The sequence below is a fragment of the Nipponia nippon genome, unplaced genomic scaffold, assembly GCF_047370975.1.
Source record: "Nipponia nippon isolate SJK-2023a ecotype South Korea unplaced genomic scaffold, ASM4737097v1 scaffold_11, whole genome shotgun sequence".
NCBI lineage: Eukaryota > Metazoa > Chordata > Aves > Pelecaniformes > Threskiornithidae > Nipponia > Nipponia nippon.
In genome coordinates this window covers 29,250,136-29,272,218 of record NW_028262302.1, presented here as the reverse complement: position 1 = coordinate 29,272,218, position 22,083 = coordinate 29,250,136, and the positions used below count along the sequence as shown (strand labels likewise).

The 22,083-nt window shown below is 41.4% G+C and overlaps 1 protein-coding gene and 1 long non-coding RNA gene across 2 annotated transcripts in view; both read right to left on the bottom strand.

Annotated features, from left to right (window-relative positions):
• SOS2 (SOS Ras/Rho guanine nucleotide exchange factor 2) overlaps positions 1-22,083 on the bottom strand; it is a 56,019-nt gene that overhangs the window by 17,064 nt on the left and 16,872 nt on the right. Inside the window, exons 3-11 of the mRNA XM_087746903.1 lie at positions 21,726-21,857; positions 19,762-19,926; positions 18,878-19,081; positions 17,234-17,377; positions 12,576-12,686; positions 10,350-10,448; positions 4,183-4,310; positions 3,156-3,811; positions 242-323 (exon numbers count right to left, since the gene is read on the bottom strand). Of these exons, the coding sequence (XP_087603029.1) occupies positions 242-323; positions 3,156-3,811; positions 4,183-4,310; positions 10,350-10,448; positions 12,576-12,686; positions 17,234-17,377; positions 18,878-19,081; positions 19,762-19,926; positions 21,726-21,857 (1,721 nt within the window). The remainder of the gene's footprint in view (positions 1-241; positions 324-3,155; positions 3,812-4,182; positions 4,311-10,349; positions 10,449-12,575; positions 12,687-17,233; positions 17,378-18,877; positions 19,082-19,761; positions 19,927-21,725; positions 21,858-22,083) is intronic.
• LOC148056939 (uncharacterized) lies at positions 975-3,134 on the bottom strand. The gene is made up of 3 exons (XR_015702136.1): positions 2,063-3,134; positions 1,104-1,214; positions 975-985 (listed from the first exon to the last, which is right to left on the bottom strand). It is a non-coding gene; the product is annotated as an uncharacterized LOC148056939 (long non-coding RNA).

Sequence of the window (22,083 nt, the reverse complement as noted above, 5' to 3'; positions counted from 1 at the left end):
TCAAGTTAAGCAGTTCAAAACGTTACTGCCCCGCAGCTGAGGCACACCAAGTGCTCTAGCTAATACTTAATTCAGGTAACCAATTTAACAAACTGGAAAAAGGAAGCCTGCATTAAAAACTTGCATCGCTGCACCCTGTTTTAAAAGGTACTGTCCTACGAGCTTCACTACGAACAGAAAAGGAGCAGGTACATGAACACAAAGCCTTTCAATGTCTTCAGAAAGGATGACCACTGCTTACCTTTCAATCAGTAAGCTCAGCAGTTCCTGGGGCTTGCAAAATGAGCGGTAAGTGGTAAGGAAAGTACGTACAAAATTCGGATCTGTAAACATAAAATAAGAAAATGGAGTGGGTTTTTTTTATCCAATTTCAAAATATCAGGAATAAAATACACATATACTCACAGAAAAGGTTTAAAGGGCAGAAAATACACTAAGGTTATAAATTAAACACTCTAATTTGAAAAATACCAGAAATTATACTGCTTGTGAAATTTTCATTTAGTTCTTTGATGCATTTCCCCTGTAAAAGTATTCAACTGCACATACTATGTCCTCTCAAAAACTGCGTCTCAGTCTCGGCATGCGGAACGGCTTACGCTCCCTGAATATGCAGCTACTCCATGGTTTCATAAAGACAAAGAAAACATGGTAGAACTAAGCTGTCTATTCTCTTGACATCAAAAATACCTACACCACCCTGACAAAACGCCTCTTACCTGTTTGTAAAAACTCTCCGGCAGCGGGGACTGCACGCCCGCCCCAGCCACACCACTGCAGCACCCAACGACCCTCTGCAGAGCAGCCGGCAGGGAAAAGGCGACGAGCAGCAGAGGCCTTACAAAGCAAATACCTGCAGCACTTCAAGACCTTGCATCTCCAGGAGCCACCGCACCTCCCTCCTGCTGTTTCTCACCGCTACGGTAGGTGCGTTACCGTGAGACGTGCCTATCCGCAAGCTACCACGCGTTTTATTGGGCCCGCTCTGCTATATTAGAAGTATGAAAGGAAAAATAGTGTTCCTTTAATCTCTTTCAATTCCACTCTCTTGTACAGAGTTTCTTAGATCGTGAATAAGCAAGCTGATAACCAAATCACTTTACCATGAGCCACGAAGGGTCATCATCTGGTCCCAGTCCCGACATCCCCGCAGCAGACCCCCTCAGGAGGGTAACAGGCGCACTGCCCCGCTGCTGCGTGGTACGCAGAGCTGCCTGGGAGCAAACAAATGCTGAAATACAGGAAAACCAGCCCTAGAGAAGTGCACGTGCATGTGCTCCGTCAGAATTGTGGATTTGGGGCTGTTGGGAGTCTCTTTTTTCTCGCTGTTTTGTAAATAGTCTTGAACCTGTCAGCATCTGAAAGCAGGTAGCTTACACCAGCAGTCTTCAACGTGTGGGCAGTGAATTTCTTCCAATAACCCCACAAAAGATTAAGACAAACACTGCTTTTAAGCAGGTTTGAATTCCCTGCAGAGCACCGCTCAACATTTTTAAGGGATCCATACGTAGCAAAGTGCTTGCAAGCTAAAAGTAATAGTGCTCTCATCCTGTGATAATGCTGCTGAGTTTGCACCCTAGTCCTGCGCTGGCCTGTTCTGCTTCCACATCACCTACGTTCACTCTTCAGTACTATTTATGACATTTTAAAAGTAAACCTTCCTCTTACCACTGATCAGGCAGGTAGTATCTCTGCTCTGCAGACAAGACCTGCAATTCTCTTAAAATGGGGGCTGCTACTCTGCAGTAGGTTCCTTTATATTCTTTTAAAAACGACTTATTTTTGTAAATGACATTCTCAAGAAAACAGAAAATACAAGCAACGTGTCACAAACGGTGGCTCATGATTTAAATTCAAGAGTTGATTAACTCTGCATCTGCTACCTCCCATGGTATCCTGGTATCTTTGACTTCTTTGACACGACCGAGGTCGTTCTGCGAACGCAGAGCCTGCGTGCTGCAGCGAAGCCTGCTTCAGACAAATCTGACACTAATGCAAACCTACAATAAACCGACAGTTTAAATAAAAAAAAATAAAATCACATCTTGACCTAAATACGCACAAAAAGCATCACCAGGATCTGCAGAGAGTCCCTCCACATGCTGTTAGTCATCGACATGCCCTTGTGGAGGCTGAGGGAGAGGATTTTGTTAGTCTTGGCTCCAGACGCTGTTTGGAAAAAGCACACAGCAACCCAAGAGGCAACGCTTTCACTGAAGATTCCCAGGGCCAGAGTGGAAAGTACTCGCGCTATAAAAACTGAAGTTACGCTAGCAAACTAATACTCAAATACACCAGTTCATTCAGGAAAAGAGCTAAGTTTACAAGCCACCGAAACCCACCACATCTCAGAAATGGATGACACGGGACTCGGACAACACAACTACAGATTACTTGCGTACCAGCTAGTTGCATCAATACTGAGCTTCAAAGTAGGAAATGCTATTTTTTAATTTTATTCTTTTTTAATACACAGCTCCACACTACCTAGCCTTAGTTTTACAAAAAAGACTCCCTTAAATACCAGGCCGTTTTGTGAAAAGCACAAAGACGACCATTACTATTTGAGAAGTTTTACAAAAATTGAACACCAGCATCCTTACGGCAGCTTCACTTCACCCTCTTTCAGTGCGTGCTTTTCACCCCAAACCGAAGATCTAACACTTTCATCAACATTAGCACTTCATGTTCCACTTCTGTGGCTTTCAGACAGTACTTCACAGGAAAGCCTGAAGAATGCCAATTGTGATTTGCATCCTTTTCTACTGAGGGACTTCACAAAGCCGCAGCTTGAAGTATAATAAATATAACCTCCAACCTTTTTCTTCCTCCGCAGTCACACAGCCCGTAACTGCACCACTGCTTTAGCACGACGGTCTCGGGAAGCACACTAGTGGCTCCCATTAGACCACTGATAGTTTATTTTCTTTGGGGGGCGGGGGAGGCTTGCATACCCAAAATTTTCTTACAGCTTTGCCAGGAAAGCCAGTTGATTTAATAACAGATACTGTTGTTTTTTTTTTTTTCTGCAAATCTTGCATTACATTTAACTATATGCAGAAAAAACCCCAAACAAACAAAAGTTAAAAGGATTAATTTCATCCCCATACAAGCACGGCCTTAAAAAACATATATATAACAAATGTACAGGATACCTGCATACATATGGTACGTTAACCTTTCGATTAGTTTCACAACCGTTCCTCCTTTGATGATAGGAATGCCATTCCTGCTTTGCAAGTTGTCCTCAAAAACGATGTTATCCTCCGAGTCTTCCACTACAAAACGATACACGCTTGGGCTGGGCAACCTCAGCGGCTGTTCATTTTCTTCTTGCAGTAATACTGAATCAAGCATCCGATCCAGAGTACTGCGATACTGGAGGGAAATCAGAGCGGCCATCCAGTTACTCTTCTCTTCAGCAGACTTGGCAGCAAACAGTATACTGTTTTCATCTTTAGACACCAGTTCAAAAGCATGTTTGTATTCAGATGTGTCATCTTTATCAATAATCTGTATTTTCCTCATGAGGATTTTTTCCTTCAGTCTATACTCCGCATTGCTGTAACCAGGAAGCCGAGACTGACCGTGATTAGTTTTACAGCTGATCATTAAACCGTCAAAGAGAAAGATGTGGCGTTCATGTTTGGCTCCTATTTTCGTCAAGCCACCTTCCATTATGAATTCATTACAGCACTGCCCAATATCTTTGCCTTCCCAGCCATCAATATTTTTCTGGATTTCATTCATTTTCTTGATGGCCAAGTGCTTGCTTCTTATTTGTCGGTTATAGAAGCGACAGACTGGCTCCCTTGAATGAATAAAAGAAAAAGTCACGATGGGCACATTCTACATTTGCCATCCCAAGAGACCAAAAATATCAACTAAATGAACTGTTTATATCATTATTTCTTTGCCCTAAATATGCCCTAACCGAGTTTACTGTTCCAAATAAACCCCATGCACTGCTTCGGCTAGGGCAAGAGTAAGATATTGACATTATTCATAGAAGCGGACCACGAAGGTTTTGGGCTGCTACGCCATTTACGATGAAGACCGGCATAAATACGTGCCTTGAAAAGGCATTATCTAACAAGAAAAAAAAAATTACAATTCCTTCCACATCATTTCTCTCCTTCTCTGCCAGCTTTGGGAAACCAGGGCAGTTTTGTGGACTATTACCCAGGCCGACGTCTTGGGGAGTGTTTGCTGTAAATGCGCTCCATGCTGCACTGCAGGTTCAGAAGAGCAGTAATGGCTTGCTTTAAGCACTCTCGATCCTCTTCATCTTCACTGCATTCCTGCAATTGCTGTGACATAATAAACATAAGGATTTCTTTCAGATTTCTCTAATTTATAGAAGGGTGGGAGGACTGATAAACATTCTTACACAGTGTTACCTACAGTACTCAGTGAAGTCAGCGACTGAGAGTCAATGAGAGGGTTATTGCTGGAAGCACACCCAAAACTAGCTACGCACGTAACTAAAAACATTTGTCAGATATTCAGGGAAAGTCAGCAGATGCTCAAAGGGAGAGAGCAGGAGGGAGTGTAGAAAGATAACCCTTTACCCTTCTACCGAGAGCCAATGCCAGACACTGCTGTTCCCGTTATCATTTCAACAATGTCCTGTTTCACAACTGACGTTATTAAATAGTTTAGAGGTTTGAAATAGCCAAGAATTAAATGGTGTTTTATGGAACTACATGTAATATTCCTCCAATGAGTCACTCTCAACATTTCAGAGCAAATTTAAAAGACAGAACGACCATTCTTTGCTTCTTACCATTCTAAATCCTGCCACCTTCAGCACTCATCTATTTCAAGAAGAAATGTCCATTTTGCATGGTGCAAACTAACATAGTGAAAAAAAGTCTGAAAGTCAAGATTTGCTACTCATAGCAAAGTGTAAAGACAATGAGAATCGGCGTATTTCCTTTTTATAAAGACTAGATCCGTCTCCACCACTAGGCAGAAACTTCTTGAATTAGGAAATTCAACAGGTTTTCAAATCACCTCCATACACTTGGTAGCGATATGCTTTGAGCAAAGCCTATTCACAGAGTTCCTCCTTTTGGTTCCTTAAGGTGATCACTCCTAAAATACTACTGATATAAATACGAGAGATTTTTCTTTTTAACCCCTTTCATGTTAAAGATAGCACGATTTTTTTTTTTTTTAAAGAAAATTCCAACCAATGGATTGCTGGGCAAAATCAAGACAATATGCCACGCAGTTTTGGATAAACTCTGCTTTACCTACATACTTTAAGAGAAATCTTACTTACAATCACTCAGCATGGCAGAAGCCTTCTTTTCCTTTCCCCACTATGTTCCCTCAGCAAGGATATGTAGCTTCCTCTAAAAGTAATTGAGAGAACAGGATTTGACCAGATTGGTCCACTCTCTTCACGGAATTGAAATTACTAAAATTTTTATTTTTCTCATGCCCAAACAACCTCCATCTTGCGTATTAGGGAAACGAAAGTTTCATGGCCAAAACTTTCTGGGAAGTTTATGAGCTGAGGAACAGTACAGGGAAGGGAAAAACGTCCACCTCTGTGGAAACCCTTCTTTTCCTTACTACAGCCACAGAAACGCAAAGAACATAAAAATGGTGCGAAAAGATGACAAGTGCAAAGTCCTAAAGGTGGGAAAAGCTACCGAGTCTGATAAAATACTCCTTCTCCTCACACATCCTGAGCAGAATTTCTTGCATTCCCTTTCCAAAGGCAGCTGTGTTTGGCTTAACAGACATCAAATGGCATGTTTTGCTTTTTTGCATTAAAAAAGAAAAAAAAAATATACACATTTGGAAGTAATCTACTCCATTTCTACACCTTAACGCATAGGTTCCTGAAGATCAGGCAGATTATCTGAAGCATATCTCATTCTGTGTAATCACTGGACTAACATCTGCTTTTCCAAATGCCAGGTCTTAACAAGCATCTTTCCAATTACACAAAAGATGTTAAAGCATAACATGCTTGCTAGACAGAGAAAATACAGAAATCTTGGGAAAAGGGGGTCCTGCTTATGCCAGATAAATTTAAAATACCAGTGATGAAAAAACGAGAATATTAACTATTCAATTTATTGTACAGAAAACTGTCAGAAAATAGTAATGAAGAACACTGTTCACTTAAAAATATTGTATCATGGTGATCCTGTAGAATACCGACCAGGGTTTCTCTGTCGGTCAATGGCGGTCAATGATTAGATAACAGCGGAAGAGATCAAAAGGCGGGATTTCCTAAGTTTCAGATTGCTTGATAACAACATAGCGAGTCAGATGCAAGACCTGGGGATAATCTTCTGCCTGCAAGTCCCAGGAGAAGGCAGGACGTGCTCTATCGTCAGTAGAGGAAAGGCTTCTGGGGCTTGAACAGACCTCTGCTACCTTCAGGATTTTAATGATCTATCTAACTGGCACCTTGCTCAGGATCTGGATGGATTATGTGACCCCTTGAGTCCTTTGCACTGCATTCAGTGAATAAAGTTTCCTGGAACTCTGGTATCAACAGAGATGTTTATCAAAACACAGCTGGAGCTTGAAGTCTGATGAAACGCTAATATCTCCTCTACGCTGTCAGCATTAAGGCGTTCACGCTTGGAAATGTCAAGCATAGTGTTTTAAACCAGAATACCCTGATAATCAATTACAGATGTCACAATCAGAATGTATTTGGGTTACCTGTTTGCACGATCTAACAACTTTTTGATGACTACCACTATTTTTTCCTACAAGACAGTTTTATTTCTTTAGCGTGACCTCCTTCAGCCTTTGCTATCATCAGTCATTCCGAAACAACCCAGGGCAGGTTCATTTTCTGTCAATACTTGAACAAGCAATCAACACTGAAGTGACACCGGGGCCAGCCCTCTGACTCAAGGTGTTCACAGACTATTTCCCGGTGACCTCTCTACGCTGCAAACGAAAAGCAGACAAACCAAATTCAACGTGGGGGTCTCCAAATAACATCCAACCCTCGTGCCTCTTGCTTCGGCAAAGAGGAGTCTCTAATGCAGATCCTGCATCAGAGGCTGCACAGTTTTTTTGCACCAAGGAGCTTTTCACACTTTAATTTAATTCATTTTAGTTTTGCTGTTTTGCAAAAGAGCAAACATCGAGGCCTGTGCTTCTGTAAAGTCGTCATTGTTTTATTTACCTCCCAATTCAGGAGGGTTTTGGGGTAACTTTCTTTAGGAGCAACAGTCTCAATCTTAGCTTCTCGCCCTACTGAAGCCATGAAAGTATTTTGAGTATTCTGTTGCTTTTCTGCTTCCATTTTTGTTAGGTCTTTTTCAACCCAGGTTCCTAGAGACAAATACAATGGTAACAGGGAAGCAGCACCAACAGTTTATAATAGATTAATATTGTTGAATAAATACTTTCTCTAGCTCTAAACCCACTGCTTTTTAAAAATCACTGCTGTAAATTTAGGATGTTTTCAAAATACAACGTAACATTCAAATTTTAAGCCTGCAACTGACGCGATCACAACAAAAGATGCTGTATTTATCATCATTCACCACAGAGCGATATTTAAGATCTCTGCTCTGCTCTATGCTCACAAGGTTAGAAAGACTCAAGACAGCCAAGTGTCAGCCTCTGCAGCTGAATTCTAATTCTATGCAGAAATCTTATATATTGTGGGTAAAGGTCATATTTCATCATTCACTACTAAAATTCCCTAGCTAAAAAAGGCATCGTATAATATTATATGTCATGCAGCATCCTGCTGTATTATCCCAGTTAAAAACAAATAAAAGAAACAACCAAATGCTTTTGCACTATCTGTCAGACTTTATTCTTCAAAGATACGAGGCAATTTTAAGAATGTGCACGTATAGCCTGACCCTATCCATATTAACGGGAGTTATGAGCAGACTCAGAGTCCCCAAGAGACAGAAAACTCTTGCAGCACTACAGATTTAAGACAGGCTATCATAAAACAAATTATCTTCTCTGTGCCATGGTTTAAAACATAAATAGTAACCACCCTTTCCTGTCACTGAAGAAAAAACTACCAAGCTTGCATGCAAAGCATTTAATCTGAAGTTTTGAAAACACAAAAAACTTTGCTTAATAAGGCGTATATGTTAATGTTTCCCTAAAAAGCGGACAAGTACTATGCAGCTTGTAAAATCAGTTAAACGTTTAGACTCTCCCAAAGCCGCAGCATATGATTTCGTTCTTTAATTTCGTACTGATGCACTCCATTTCCCAGCTTTAAGGCACAATGGGTCATTAATTAGCCTGACCTTCAGCATAATACAGGTCACTAATCCAATTATGTCTTTGGGACGTGAAAGAAGAACATTTTAAGACGTTCCAGAGAATTATCGTATGCAACTGACCCTGACGGAAAGGGAAGTTACGCTGTTTTGAAGGAGACGTATTTACGAAGCCATCAGTGCTCGCTCCACAGCAAGGCCGGCAGAACCCTGCCGTGCTTCTGCTGCCACCCTTCAGGTCTTCGATCAGTTTATTTTCTTTTGGAAGATGTCCTCATAAAAACGTAAGCTTTATGAAGGCAAATATTGAAACTGGCAATGTAAAGCTTCTGCTCTCAATAGAGAGTGCAGTAATCTGGAGAAAAGTTCACTGACAGTTAGGGTTGGTTTGGGTTGGTTGGGGTTTTTGTAAGCTTTGTTAACTTTTTTTCTAAACTGACTAGCAATAGAAATGCTTACAAGTTTATTGAGACCACTTGGATTTAAACCTTGCTACAAAATATTGGTAATCCATCCATTGGAGATGTGTGGTTCATGGGTCAAAATAAATCATCCTTATTTTTACTTATCTAAAACAGGATATGTGAAAACTGACGGCAGGCATAATGAAAACAAGACTGAACTAATAAAAAAAAAGGAATAAAAAAGGAATACGTGCCAGATATTAACTACAGAGCCGGTCTTAAAACAATCGCTATTTTTTTTAAGATTCTTTGAAGAAAATTTTATATTGTATTACACTTAAGTTCTATGTTGCAAAGTTTCCTTTTCTTCCTTCATACAAGTAAATCCTTTGAAATACAAAGGAAGACCCCATAACATGCCTGTACAACACTGCTAGTATCACTTTTTACACTGAGAACTTAGAAGTAATTTCTGCCGCTATTAACAAAATGTCAGCTATAGCCACAGGATATTTCACCTGTGAATTTAAGTATATCTCAGTTAGTTAATAATTCACTTTCCCTTATATGCATTACAAACTTTCCCAACACAATGGGGAAATAGAAACTTTTTTTACATTATCCTCACCTACTTAAAAAAAGCTCCGATCTAAGTGTTTTTCAAGATACTGCATTTTCTACGGCAACACTACTTCTGTTCTTATTCAAGAATGATTATTATAGATCTCAGATATTACATTTCTGCTGACTCCTGGCCTCTCTTCTCATAACTCACAGCAAAAACATTTGCTTGTAAGCAAAACGATACACGCTTGCTTACTTTTTGGCTTTTAGCTGTTATACCCACGGGAGGTATCTACTGATGTGAACCACCTTGCTAGCGTGCATCAGAATAAAATACGTGCAAGTGATCGGTGGTCAAACCAATAGAGGCTGTTCTAAAACAAGTAATGCCTCAATAGGCAGAACTGCTCATAAACACGAGCTAGATGCCAACCTAAACAACTTGTATGGTAAGACCCCCGAAATGCTGTCCTACAGGAATAACTTTTTATCATCTGAATCGGAATTCCATAAAGCCTGACGTTTCGTCAGTGCCATTTCTTAGAAGGTAGAAAGTAAGAAAATAATAGTGCTTATTTTCATTCCTCCTCAATATGGAGAAAGTGTGGTATGCTATGAAAAATGATATTTTTTGCTGCATCTCTTCCATTTCGGACTCCGGACAAATGGTTGAACGTTAAGAACGGATTATTCTGACTCAGCTGAAAGGAAGTGCCTCCCCAAGCCCCAAAATAAGGTCAGCTGAGCTGCAACTGGAGCACGACCTGAGACTGAGAATATGGATTTGAATTATGCTTAGCTTTTTCTGAACGGACAAAAAACTCAGAACTCAAGGAAAGAAGAAATTAGATTTGCATATTACATTTTTAACTATATTAGGACGCAAGTTCAATAAAGGTTTGTTTAATAAAATACAGCTACTTTGAATGTTCGTATCAGAGCAACAGGTGCTTTTGAAGACTTTTTTTTTTTTTTTTTTACACGATTTTACTTTTCAGTCATATACTAACTGGTGTCAAACTAATGTTTTCATATCTTTCAGTTTTCAGAAGCAGTAAGTAAAATCTAATCGCCTATTTAAAAGCTCCAATTGTCCACATTAAGAAACGTTTTTAGCAGGAAAGAAGAGTGTGGCTTCATTTACCTGTAGTAACTCAAAGTAGTGCAAACAATGATAGACTGGGATAAGCATGAGTCGTGGGAGGACGTATCGTACAGCTTCTTTAAACCCTTCAGCAGTAGACTGGAAAGGAAAAAATCAAGAGGATTACTTACACTGAAATACTCAAAACAGGACTGGACAAGGCCCTGAAGCTAGCGCTGCTTTGAGCAAGATGGTTGTGCTAGACACATCCAGGGTGTCCCTTCCGATCTATGCTACTCTATGGTTACATCTAGTAGTAAGGAAGACAATAAAGTATGCAGAGGCATTTTTGCCTAATGAGACACTTTATAAGGTTCAAGACACGTAAATGCTCTGACATCAAGCAAACAGAACCTGTCAACACCCTCTTCCAGGCAGTGCAAGCACCCTTTTCCATCAACAGCTTTGGGTGGATTTTGATGCATACTCCCTAGCGCACCCCTGGCCCTGAAAACACCCCTAACCCCTACAGCAAACCCTGGCACAAGCTGCCTCCTTAAAACGGGAACCAGTGGGATGGCCCGTATTTTCACCAGAAGTAGCAAACCAAATGTAAGAAGCTAGAGGACCAAGTTACCCACCAGTCATTTGATAAGCATGCTTTAATTGACGTAGAGGTGCTCATATCGCAATCCCTAGCACCTCTGTATTTCAGCACTGCCTGCAGAACTCAGTTAACAGCTTTAGTTCAAGGTGGCAACACCCAAAAGTAATGCACTGCCTGTGGCTAAGCTGCACGCCTTATTCCCCCATCAACAGCCACATCCCAGAATGCAGAAAACGCATATATTCTGAAAAAAGCTCATACCCATTTCCACAATAACATGTGTTACCCTGGGCCACAGTTTGGGGCAGAATTTAAAAACACTGGAATGTTAAAGACCAGCCAGGACTCCCACACTAATAAACTTGTCACCAGCTTCCCTCTAACGTCTTCTCCTCCCAATTACGTACGCTGTGCTTCAATTTGCATCCAATATACCACAGAAATATGGAGGTCTCATCAACTACTGAAGAAATTAATATTAGTATCTCCTCTCCCTCAGAAACTGAGAATCACAAGTTTATGACTTAGAAAATGGAGTTAGAAATCTTTTCCCATTCCCAGCAGTTAACTAACACAATAATTCAGGTTCTAAGATGAGGAGCGGTTTTTCCAAAGGACGGTAAAATCCCTGCCAGCTGCCATATCAAGACAACTATTGAACAGAAACTGAATTACCTGAGCTCCTTTTTGGAAATGACCTCTCCCCCCGTTTAAGACTTCTGGCTGCATCTCTCTGCAATTGTCAGAGACAGCTCATATACGTCCATGGCCCGGAGCGTGGACCTCTGCCTTCACTCCACAGCTTGGAGAAGCAGCATGAAGGAACATCCCTAGGAAAGCCCAAACCCTTCTATGGTGACCAGATTCACTGTCAAATGACTTGATTACCAATTTAATCTGGAATAGGGCTTTGGGCTTTAAACTTGCTAGGGAGGCAGGTAAAGGGCCTTACTTCATTCACCAAGTAGTATTTAAGAGTGAGATGATCCTGCTCGGAGCTGAAGAGGAAACACTCACCCTGAAGGAACGGCTCAGAGGAATCTCCGCTTGCAGAGACCCGGGCCCCAGTAAAACACACAAACTAAACTCTGCTATAATGGGTTTAGCTGGGAGCACCACTGACCAAACACTTGCTCAGCAGCTTCTCTACGTGCATTTCTGAACACAAGCTCAGTCTTCTGAACAGTAGTCTTTAATAGATCTGCCACGTTGGTGGAAGGAAGGGAATAATATAATAATAATAATTTAAAAAATCACATATAATCTTGCTGGATAGTCCTATTAAAGAAACAATACAAGAAAAACTCCCAGTCCCAGCCTCAGTGACAAACAAGGGGGCCTGGGATACGTAAGGAAGAAAATGAAAATATTGTGCCTGGGTACCTGTGTTTGGCATTAAAAGGCAAAACAGAAATAGAAGTGGCAGGTATGAGAAGTCGCCCTCTGTTCTCAAGGAAGAGAGTCTGATGTGAGGACAAAAAAACCTGCAAAAGACTCATGGACGGGTCAGAGCTATGTCCAGTTTCTACAGGAAGAGGCAGAGTCCAAATACCTTACGCTGAAGAAAGGTCACAACCTACAAGATTTCTTCCTCAGTAGGAAGTGAAGAATTACTGACAAAATTCAAACCTTTGAAATATGAGAACTAAAGCAATTCAGGATTTCTCATTTGCACTCACCTGAAAGTGGAGAGCAACAGCAGGTTTCGCCATTAAGTTATTAAAATGCTCATGAAATTGTGGAGAGAGAATATCCTGGGACAAGGTTTCATATGGATCAAAGGCTTGCTCCTAAATAAAAACAGACAATTATATACATACATGAAGGATGCAAGATATTTCTGTCCCAGCTGGTGCAATTAATTCCTTTAATAAGCTGATACACAAGTTGAACTTCAAGAAAAGATCAATTTTGCAAAACAAATATTGAGTAAACCACAACCCTTTTTCACTTCCAAATGTTAAAGGCACACACCGTTTTCTCAGCATTCCTCAACCTCGCCATACTTACCACTAACACAATCTTTGTTTTACCGAAGCAGTGGGAAGCAAGAAGAGTTCTTGCTTTCAGTCCACCCACATTTCAGATAGAATGGCCATTTACCTCCTCTCTCTCAATAAAGACACTTCGGAAAGAAGTGCAGGTAAAGGTGAACTTTGGAGACTGTCGCAAGGAGGCATTGTTGTACCACCGCCAGTTCAGGGCACATCACCTAAGAACGGCCAGTCACAAGCACCAGACTTCTGCACACTTTTCTGGCCACGTTGGAAGGCTGGGAAAATATCTCACTCTGGGACAAAGCAGCTAGTCGGAAAGAGTCTCAGGGAAGTCCTCTAACGCCACCAAGGGTTTCAGGTGCAAAAACTGTGACTCTGGATGGAGAATCTGGCTGTGATTCTGTAACAGCAACTACAGCAGGATGGGGTGAAAACCTGACTGTACATGAATCTCTGCAGGAAGAATTGATGACTGCTCACAGATCACCTGCTCCACAGCCTGCCAGGCTGTTCCCGAGCCTCTGCAGATTCCCTGGGCTGAATCACTCGTGAATCACCGGGTCATCCGGTGCTGATGGCGCGATGCCCAGAATAAGCGCATACCTCTTCTCACCTTAATGCAGAAGTGCCTGTCAGAGTGCAGAATTTGGGAGTACCAAACACCACAACGGCTCCCTGGAACACCCAGATAAAGTCTCAAGTCTTCCATTGGCAGAGGGTCCAGGGGATTTCCTACCTTACTCATGGGGCAGCCGCAATTAAACTCTGTGTGGGGAGGAGAGGCACAGAATGCACTCTCTCTTCACATGCAAAGTGCAATCATCACTCTCAACTCTCCCCATCAAGTTCTAATCATCGCTGTCCATTCGCATTATAGAATCATAGAATCGTTAAGGTTGGAAAAGACCCTTAAGATCATCGAGTCCAACCGTTAACCCAGCACTGCCAAGCCCACCACTAAACCACGTGTCCTCAAGCGTCACGTCTATCCGTCCTTTAAATCCCTCCAGGGATGGAGACTCAGCCACTTCCCTGGGCAGCCTGTGCCAGGGCCTGACAGCCCTTTCGGTGAATTAGATTGTATCTGGGAGGGGGGGATAAAGGGGGGAAAGGTTTGGCACTTCAGCAGCAGCAGCTGAAGAGGAATGATTAGACACTCTCTAGCTGCACAGGCTGGTTTTCTTAAGCAGAATCTGAGTCCAGTTTCTAGCCTGGTTTTTGGTTTTTCTTTGCTTACTCCATGCCTGCCCACTACCTGCAAGCATACAACAGGGGGGCCTTATTTTACAACATCCAAATTAAAGATGGGGACAATAACCCTGCATACAGCTTCTCTTTGCCAGAGCAGAGCCAAAGCGAAGCCGAAGCTCTGCAGAAGCAGCAAGGCAGCCGGGGGGGCTCAGCTGCACCCAGGTGGGAGCAGGAACGGCTGCAGCACCGCAGGACCGGAGCAGAGAGCGGGGCTGCAGCTCCTACTGCCAGGGGAATCCCGCCTGCAAACCTGCTGGGGCAGCCAGACCCACACCTGGTCATCCCGGCCTGTCTTTTTACACTTTTTACTGCATTTTGGAAGTGTTTTCAGTTTCTTCCACGCAGACTTGAATCACTGTTTTGAGTTTTTGGTTTTGCTTTTTGAACACAAGAACGAAACAAACTGCATTAGCTATCTCCCCCAAGAGACTAATTAAAAAAAAAAGGGGGGTTTTACACTTGCAATGTTGCAAAAGTTACTGAAATACGGAGACGTTAACTTGATGCCCACATAAGTTATCTTAATGCAGCGCACAGTTCCAGACAGAGGTTTATACATTTCAGCCCCTTTTGCTGTAGTGCACTGGTTTCCCCCTTTTTTGCTTTGTGGGTACCTAAAACTTCTCCTATGGAAACGCAAATACCAGAATAAAAAACATAATCTACTGATGATAACCTCACTTTACTAGCTGCCTTCTGAAGGCCACTTCAAACTAGGCACCAAGCCACCCTGCCCTCAGTCCGGCGGCTCTCCTGCCACTAGCCGGACATCACTACAGAGAGTATCTAAGGCAATCATTAAAACACATCGTAGTAGTTAGAATTGTAAAAGTTACCACCAAGTAAACTGGTTTTACCAGCATATTAACAAATAGCCATCTCCCACTCACATGTGTCAGGCAGCATGTTCTTGAATTTCCTCCACACCAGGAAAAACTGTTTTATTTTCCCCATACTTGCTTATCCAAAACTACTACAATATTTATGTTTAAACCTTCCAGAGAACTGATGCAGAAAAGCAGACAAAGCAGGAAGGTTCCAGCAACATCGCATATTGGTGGTTTTTTTTTTTTTAATTATCCTTCCAAGTAAGTTGAAGGACCTTTATAATGGAAACGCTAAGCAAACAAGCCCGGCAGTAAGATAGGCAGAGCAAATAAACACTTCACTTTCATGTGTCTTTTTAATGATCCCTTTTGCAAATACTCACAGAAGGATGATCTCAACACGTCAGATGATCAAATGAGCAGCCTAGTTATTAAGTAGGTCTTGCTCCGTATTAAGCTTGAATTTAATAATTCAGTTACTACCTGCATAAAAAGGTCTGAAGAATAATCTCTTCTTCATCTCCTATTTATGTTTTTCAGTTAATGAAAATGGAGTGATATTTTTACTCATTGAACAGTATTTGTTTCCCTTAAAGCACAGGATGCCTAAGAGTAGCTTTTGCAATGAACTGAGATGCATGTTTTCCGGGATAGTGCTGCACCATTTCAAATTTGAAGTCTTTTTTCAATTTTAATGTAATAGCCACTTAAATTCCTTGTTCAAATGCTTCTCCTTATCATCATACAAGCAATTACGCTTTACCATCTTAAGAGGTAAGACCTAGGCAACTGGACTTTCCTACTGCCGTGTCACATGAGTGGCTTATTGAAGTAACGCCAGCAAAACGTTATCTTTATGGTATATTCATAAGTGAGTGGCAGACAGGCTGAAGGACCCGTATTCTTCACACCCACAAGAATGTAACTGTTTTCCTAATGGTACTAGTGGGTTCATGCAGTCCTCAAATTTTAAAAACTGAACATATATAAAAGCAAAATGGAAGTGTTATCGATTGTCATTTTCTTTAAAAACATCGTAATTTTAAGATTAAAAGCGTAAGTTTCACATTCCCCATGTGGTTCATCCGAGATCCTCTCTCCCCCTCAGGTCAGAACACCTCCTTTGACTTCCTCTGTGATACAGTCCACACGGCTTACATGAGTACCCTTACCTTTGGGTCAGAAAACGGGGCTCAATACCCCCCTCAAGAAAAAGCAGACTCAATTTAAACACGTCTAAAGACAGCAAAAACTCTACACCTACCTCAGCCATCTGTTCCAAGAGTCAGCTCCCCTGACGGCTAAAGAGGTGTGGTGCACTTCTAAGCTGAGCCGGCCTCCTGCCTTTCAGATACCGCTTTTTTGCTGTGCACCTCTGCTGAATTCCAGAGTCAGTTTGTACTCTGTTTTCAGGTGATGAAGGTACCTATATACCCATCTTATTTTGACTAAACGGAGCTCTATCTCACTGTAAAGCACTTTCTCAAAAACTTTACTTCTGTGACTCTCTTCTGTAGTCCTTCCAGTATTTCAATGCCCATTTAAAAAAAACCTGACAAAATAACTTAATAATGTTCCAGTACGAGCCACACCAAATCCACGTGCAGTGTCTTCCCTTATTCCTACTCTTTAATATCTATTTTTATAGGTCAATGGGTACCAATAGCACTTTTGCTCCAATAATGAACAGTAAGCTTCTGTTCAGCTGCACGTCTGTTTTGATACCTCATTGCTTCCCAGAGTTATTGCTTTGCAGAGACACTTCCCATTCCAGACACATACGATGCATTTGCCTGAATTAAGAACACATATTGTTTGCGTCAGCCCACTGTCCAGAGCGATGCAAGTCACTCATCTTGCAGATCTACGTCCAACGGCTATGATTTTTGGGTAGCCCTGTGCCCCACACCAATACCTACAAAAAAATCAAAGCGCCACCTTCTTTCAGTAAGCAATCCCAGGTAATTACTTTTCAAGTCCACATCCCTACAGGATTGTAGTAATGAATTCCCACTCTGAAATAAGATTTTAATTTTGTGCTTTACCTGCTTGATATAATAATAATTTTCCTGTGACAGTTGGAAAACACACTTTAGCTTACCTACTAAAGACAGGCAGGGAAGATCTCTGTTCAGAGCTTATTAAAAGGACTTTTTACAGCTGCAAGTTTATCAGACATGTTGGAGTCATGACCAAAAATCTACTAAGAAAATAAATCAGTGATTAAAAAAAAAAAAAACCAAACCAACAAAACACTGTTACCTCGGCAAGGTCCTCAAAGCAGCTGCCAGCCAACGGATGAGGACTACTTTCATCAGTCATTTCAACAGTATCCTCAATCAATCCTAAAAGCTTCACTGTCAACTCATGAATATCTGAAATGTTGCTAAATATCACGTCGATATCCTGCAAACATAAAACGTGTCTTAGTAGTGTTTAGAATAATTTATTTTGCTTATGTAAATATGGAAGCATTTTTCGTGAAGTCTGGAGAGGAGCCAACAAAAAGCTAGGAAGAAAGTTAAATTACATGGCCTTCCCAGCCCCGCAGGCTTGTCTGGGCACATCCAGCCTTGCACAATTCTCACCCCAGCGAAAGCAAGCAGACCATCTTTCCAGGCCGGAGCAGCAGCAGTCCCGGGGTCGGGCTGTGCAGTGCTTTGGACAGAAACGCCTGGCTTTTTCAGCCACAATTCCCAGCTGTTATTTTCCCCTCTGTTGATTCTTCTCTCTCAGAACACAACAGGAAGGAGGCAATTCAAAGCAGCTCCAAGGTCAGAGCCTCTAAACCACAGGTAAAACTAAAGCAGCTACTTAGCTCCATTAGCAGAACACTACCTGGGTACAGAGGAGGAATCGGCAGCGTCCTTTTCCAACGTCTACTTTTACATTTTTCAAATCCACGCACCGCAAACGCACCCAACTAGGCAGCCCCTTCCAATGACCCGCATTCTTCTTCTGACCCCTCTGAAATACACTTCTCGGAAGCCTTCTCTGCCCCAACCTGACACTGCAGAGCTTGCTTGACCTCCTGCCAGCGCCAAGACCATGGCAATCTCTTCGTGGGAACAAGCAATCTCAAAACTTCTCATACCCATTCCCATATTACAAAAAAATATTCCTCAGCTCCAAAATATCGCTCCCTTCTCCTCCCATCATCCTTGTTTGAATTCTGTCCCTGCATGTGCACAATTCTCCGATATCCTATCAGCTACTGAGGAGCCTCCGCACCCAGCTGTAATGGGAATGTCTCCTGCTGCCTCTCTTTTTAACCTGCTGGTATCACCTACGAATCCCAGTTCAGGTTCTGCTGGCCGGGTCCCTTCTCCTTCCTCCCACAGGAGGGATACACTAATCTCTCATTGTCACTCTTCTCTTACAAGAGATGTGCTCCCTTTTCAGACTCCAGCATCCTGAGAACAGAATGTGCCACACGTACAATTTCAATCAGTTATCAAATAGAGATTCCCTTCACAGTCAGTCACACGTGAGAAAATCCAGAGCCAAGGGCTGTTTTACTTGTAGTTTCTGCAGATACGGCTGCCCTGGGGTAGACTTCAAACGTCAATTCAAGCGTTCATCTGCATTCACGGTACATGTAGGTAGGTAACTGTTAATTTTTGTGTTAAGCAAAAGTGTAACTATTACCTACATGCCCAAAGGACTCCAGCTATTGCTGGCATCCGACAGGGAATCGCGTCCATTAAGCTTCACTCTAAGAGCAGCACTCTTCATACTATTAATGGCAATTCCTCCATTTTATTTCATATACAGTCAACACTCATTATGCACCGACATACCATCAAATTTAATTTTACCTCCAACGCAGTGAATGTAATATTGATATGTTATGGCTGCTAATGGAGCGACTAGCACGACATATCAATAACCTATTAAAGGACTTACATTAGGCGTGAACAATTTTCTGTTTGATAGGAAAGCTTCCCGAAATACTTTTATTATCAGATTCAACTCCCGCAGATATTGCCTTTCTTCTGCAATTTCGTTTCGCACTAGGTCATAGTAGTTGAGTTCCCCAGAAGAAGAGGGCTCGTCTTCACAGAGAGAAACCAAACCAATGTCATCCTGATCAAACATATCCATCAAAACCTAGCAAAGAAATTTAAAAAATTACATGCAAGCCTGATTTTTACACTTGGCACAAGCTCAGCCATTTCAATGTGTTCAGAGAAATCCTTTGAGTTTTTAATACAATACTTTCTGTGATCACTTTCACAAGGGAGTAATATTTAAACTTTGGCAGCAGAAGGCTGGAGCAGTTGCCAAAGCCATTTTCCCCTTTATAAGTTAGTATGACCTAGAAAACAAGTTACAATTCATGCAGAACCAATTCTGAAAACAAGGCATCTCGCATAAGCCTTTGACAAAACCCTCCTGGTAAAGACGAAATTAAACAAAAATGTTTCTCATTTTTATGAGGATGAAAACTAAATGTCTTTTCTGTATTATAAAGAAGGAAAGAGCTGTCATAACAAAGCAGCATCAGGAGGACAGTAACACAGCTGAGAAATAAAGGACAACATCGTTTTCTGTTCTTACGTTGTTTTGTAAGTACTACTACTGTTCCAAAACTTAACAGGCTTAACTTAAACTTAAGTCTTTACTGTGACAGGTCTGGCATGACTAAGGAGAGAAGCTTCTGCAGCTGAATAAGACCAATCTCTCCCTCCTATCCTACTTTGGTTATATCGTCTAAAAAATGAAAAAAATCGCCACTAGTGTCTACCTAGGTATCTGTCCAAAAGACTAGTTTAATCCCAACTCCTTACCTTGTCAGCACACATTGATACTTTAATGTCCTGCTGGGAGATCTCAAAGTGTCGTATATTGAAAACGTAGTTTCCAGCCAGCTTTAAAATGTCAGCTGAGATGTATTCTAAGACAGCCACAATGTACAGAGAGACATGGTAATCTACCTTATAACCTAGGACCTCCTGCAAATTGAAAACGAGAAAAAAAAAGCTATTTATTCCAGAAATTCATTTGGAATGACAACTAACACCTTGAGTTTTCTACTGAAATTGATCTTGTCTGTGTTGATAATTGACAGCAATGTAACGGGCAGGGCAAAGGACAGCAAACGGAAATTTGATCAGCCGCCTCACAGGAAATGCTCGCAAATACTTCCTGGTGCTATTTTGCTATATACTGACCGATGAAAAGCTACAGAACTTCCAATAATCCTCTTCCTCTAAAAATAACAGTCCTAAAAATAGGGTTCTTTCACGGAAAGGACTTCACTGGAACCACTCTTGCACTTAAATTTTAGTCTACATCTATGCTTACTGCAGGACTCTGGCCCTAACCTGGACTCTTCAGAAAAGAACATGCTTCATTTCAAATTGTTTTTGATGGAAAAAGTTGCCTTTCATGAAACCAGAGACTGGATGTTCAACCTGTTGTGTACTGCAATCCGTTTTAGTCCATCCTTTACATTTGGATGAACAACTAAGCCATCTGCATCCTTGCATTACATAAAATAATTAAACTTTAATAATTAAGTCTGAACAGGAAAAAAACCAGGATGAATGTTGCACGTTTTTCTCGTGACACATGCTCCGTGTTCTGCAGAGCATGCACGACATGGCCTCTCATTTGTGACAGGACAGCCAAGGATAAATCCAGGTAAGTTCACGCACTTGAATAAGGTAGTCTTGTTCTTATCGTATTTTGATGCATCTTCTAAAAATCAGATTCTGCGCCTGTGTCCACACACTTCCAAACCAGACTTCATAAAAGAAAGCCAGTGTTGTCTAGGAAGGTCTTACGCTGTTTTCTTTCCTAACACCTCTTCCCCTCTCATTAACCATCACAAACTGAGACACTGTATATAAGAACATAGCGACTACACCTGAAGAAGCGCTTTAATTTCTGCTTATGCTTGAATAATGTTTTCTCAGTGCAGCTGGAAACTCTGGTGCAACAATGCCACCACTGGAGAAAAGCATTTTTTAAGCTATGAATAAAAAGCAAAATCAATAGAAAAAAAATACCAAAACATGAGCAGTGTTTGAATCAGCCTGAATCTACTGATTCAGCACTGATCTAAAAGTGATTGAACACCGATCTAAAAATCCGAGTAGTGTTTTATCATTAAAAAAACCCAACTCTACAGGGGCACGGTATGAACACATGCTTACTGTGTGACACTAAAACCTGACTGTAAGCAAGGAGCTCTAAACCTGTTGTAAGTAACACTGAGACGGCCACTCTCCTCCCAAAACCCACCGACAATAAAGTCCGTATTTGGCCTCTTGTCACACCTTTGCAGATCTATTGATTTTAAAACCAAGGCATCAGTGACATTCAACAGTCACTGAAAGGACACTGATACACATCTTAGTTGACAGTATACAAGGAACAGGATCTACTTGTTCTCTCTTCTTCTAGTTTGGCTTCTGCAGCATTTTGGAACAAATAAAGGCATCCAAACAGTGCTACTGAAGTACGGAAGGTCTTTGAGTTTGTTTGGGTTTTATTTATGTTAAAAACTAACTAGTCATATTGCAAAGCAGAGTAATAACATGGTGAATTTAGGTATCTACATTTATTACCTACTACAATATACTCATCCTGTTCTGTGGTGACTTTACTCTTTCAGCCAATGTGAGAAACTTACCTAATTTCACATAAATTAAAGAAATACTTTAAAGGTTATGCTGGAGGGCAGTTAATACAGCTGGGGGTGTGGGGTGGGCAGAAGCAGCAGTCATCAGGTTGTTGGTTTAAGTACCTTTAATAAAGGATGTATTTTGTCCACAGGTAGCAGGAGAGGGTTTCTTCTTTTTCGCTTCTCTATAGCGGACTGTGCATCAGCAATCGCCCACTTGTCTATTGGATGAGGAAATGTCTTTTGAACGCGGTCCTGTCCAAACATAAAGAGTGAGCTTAGATTAACCGCAGTAATCAGAGAAGTTTAAAAAACCAAAACAAAACAGCAAATTACTTCCCCTGCAGTATAGACAATTATCCTCCTCCTCAGTGTTTGCAACACATTTTCCTAACTGTTCTCTCCTTCTTAGCCAACTCGGCTTCACTCTTTTCAATAATCCCAAACAACCTCCTGTCCCCAAGCACGAAGAACTCCTTCA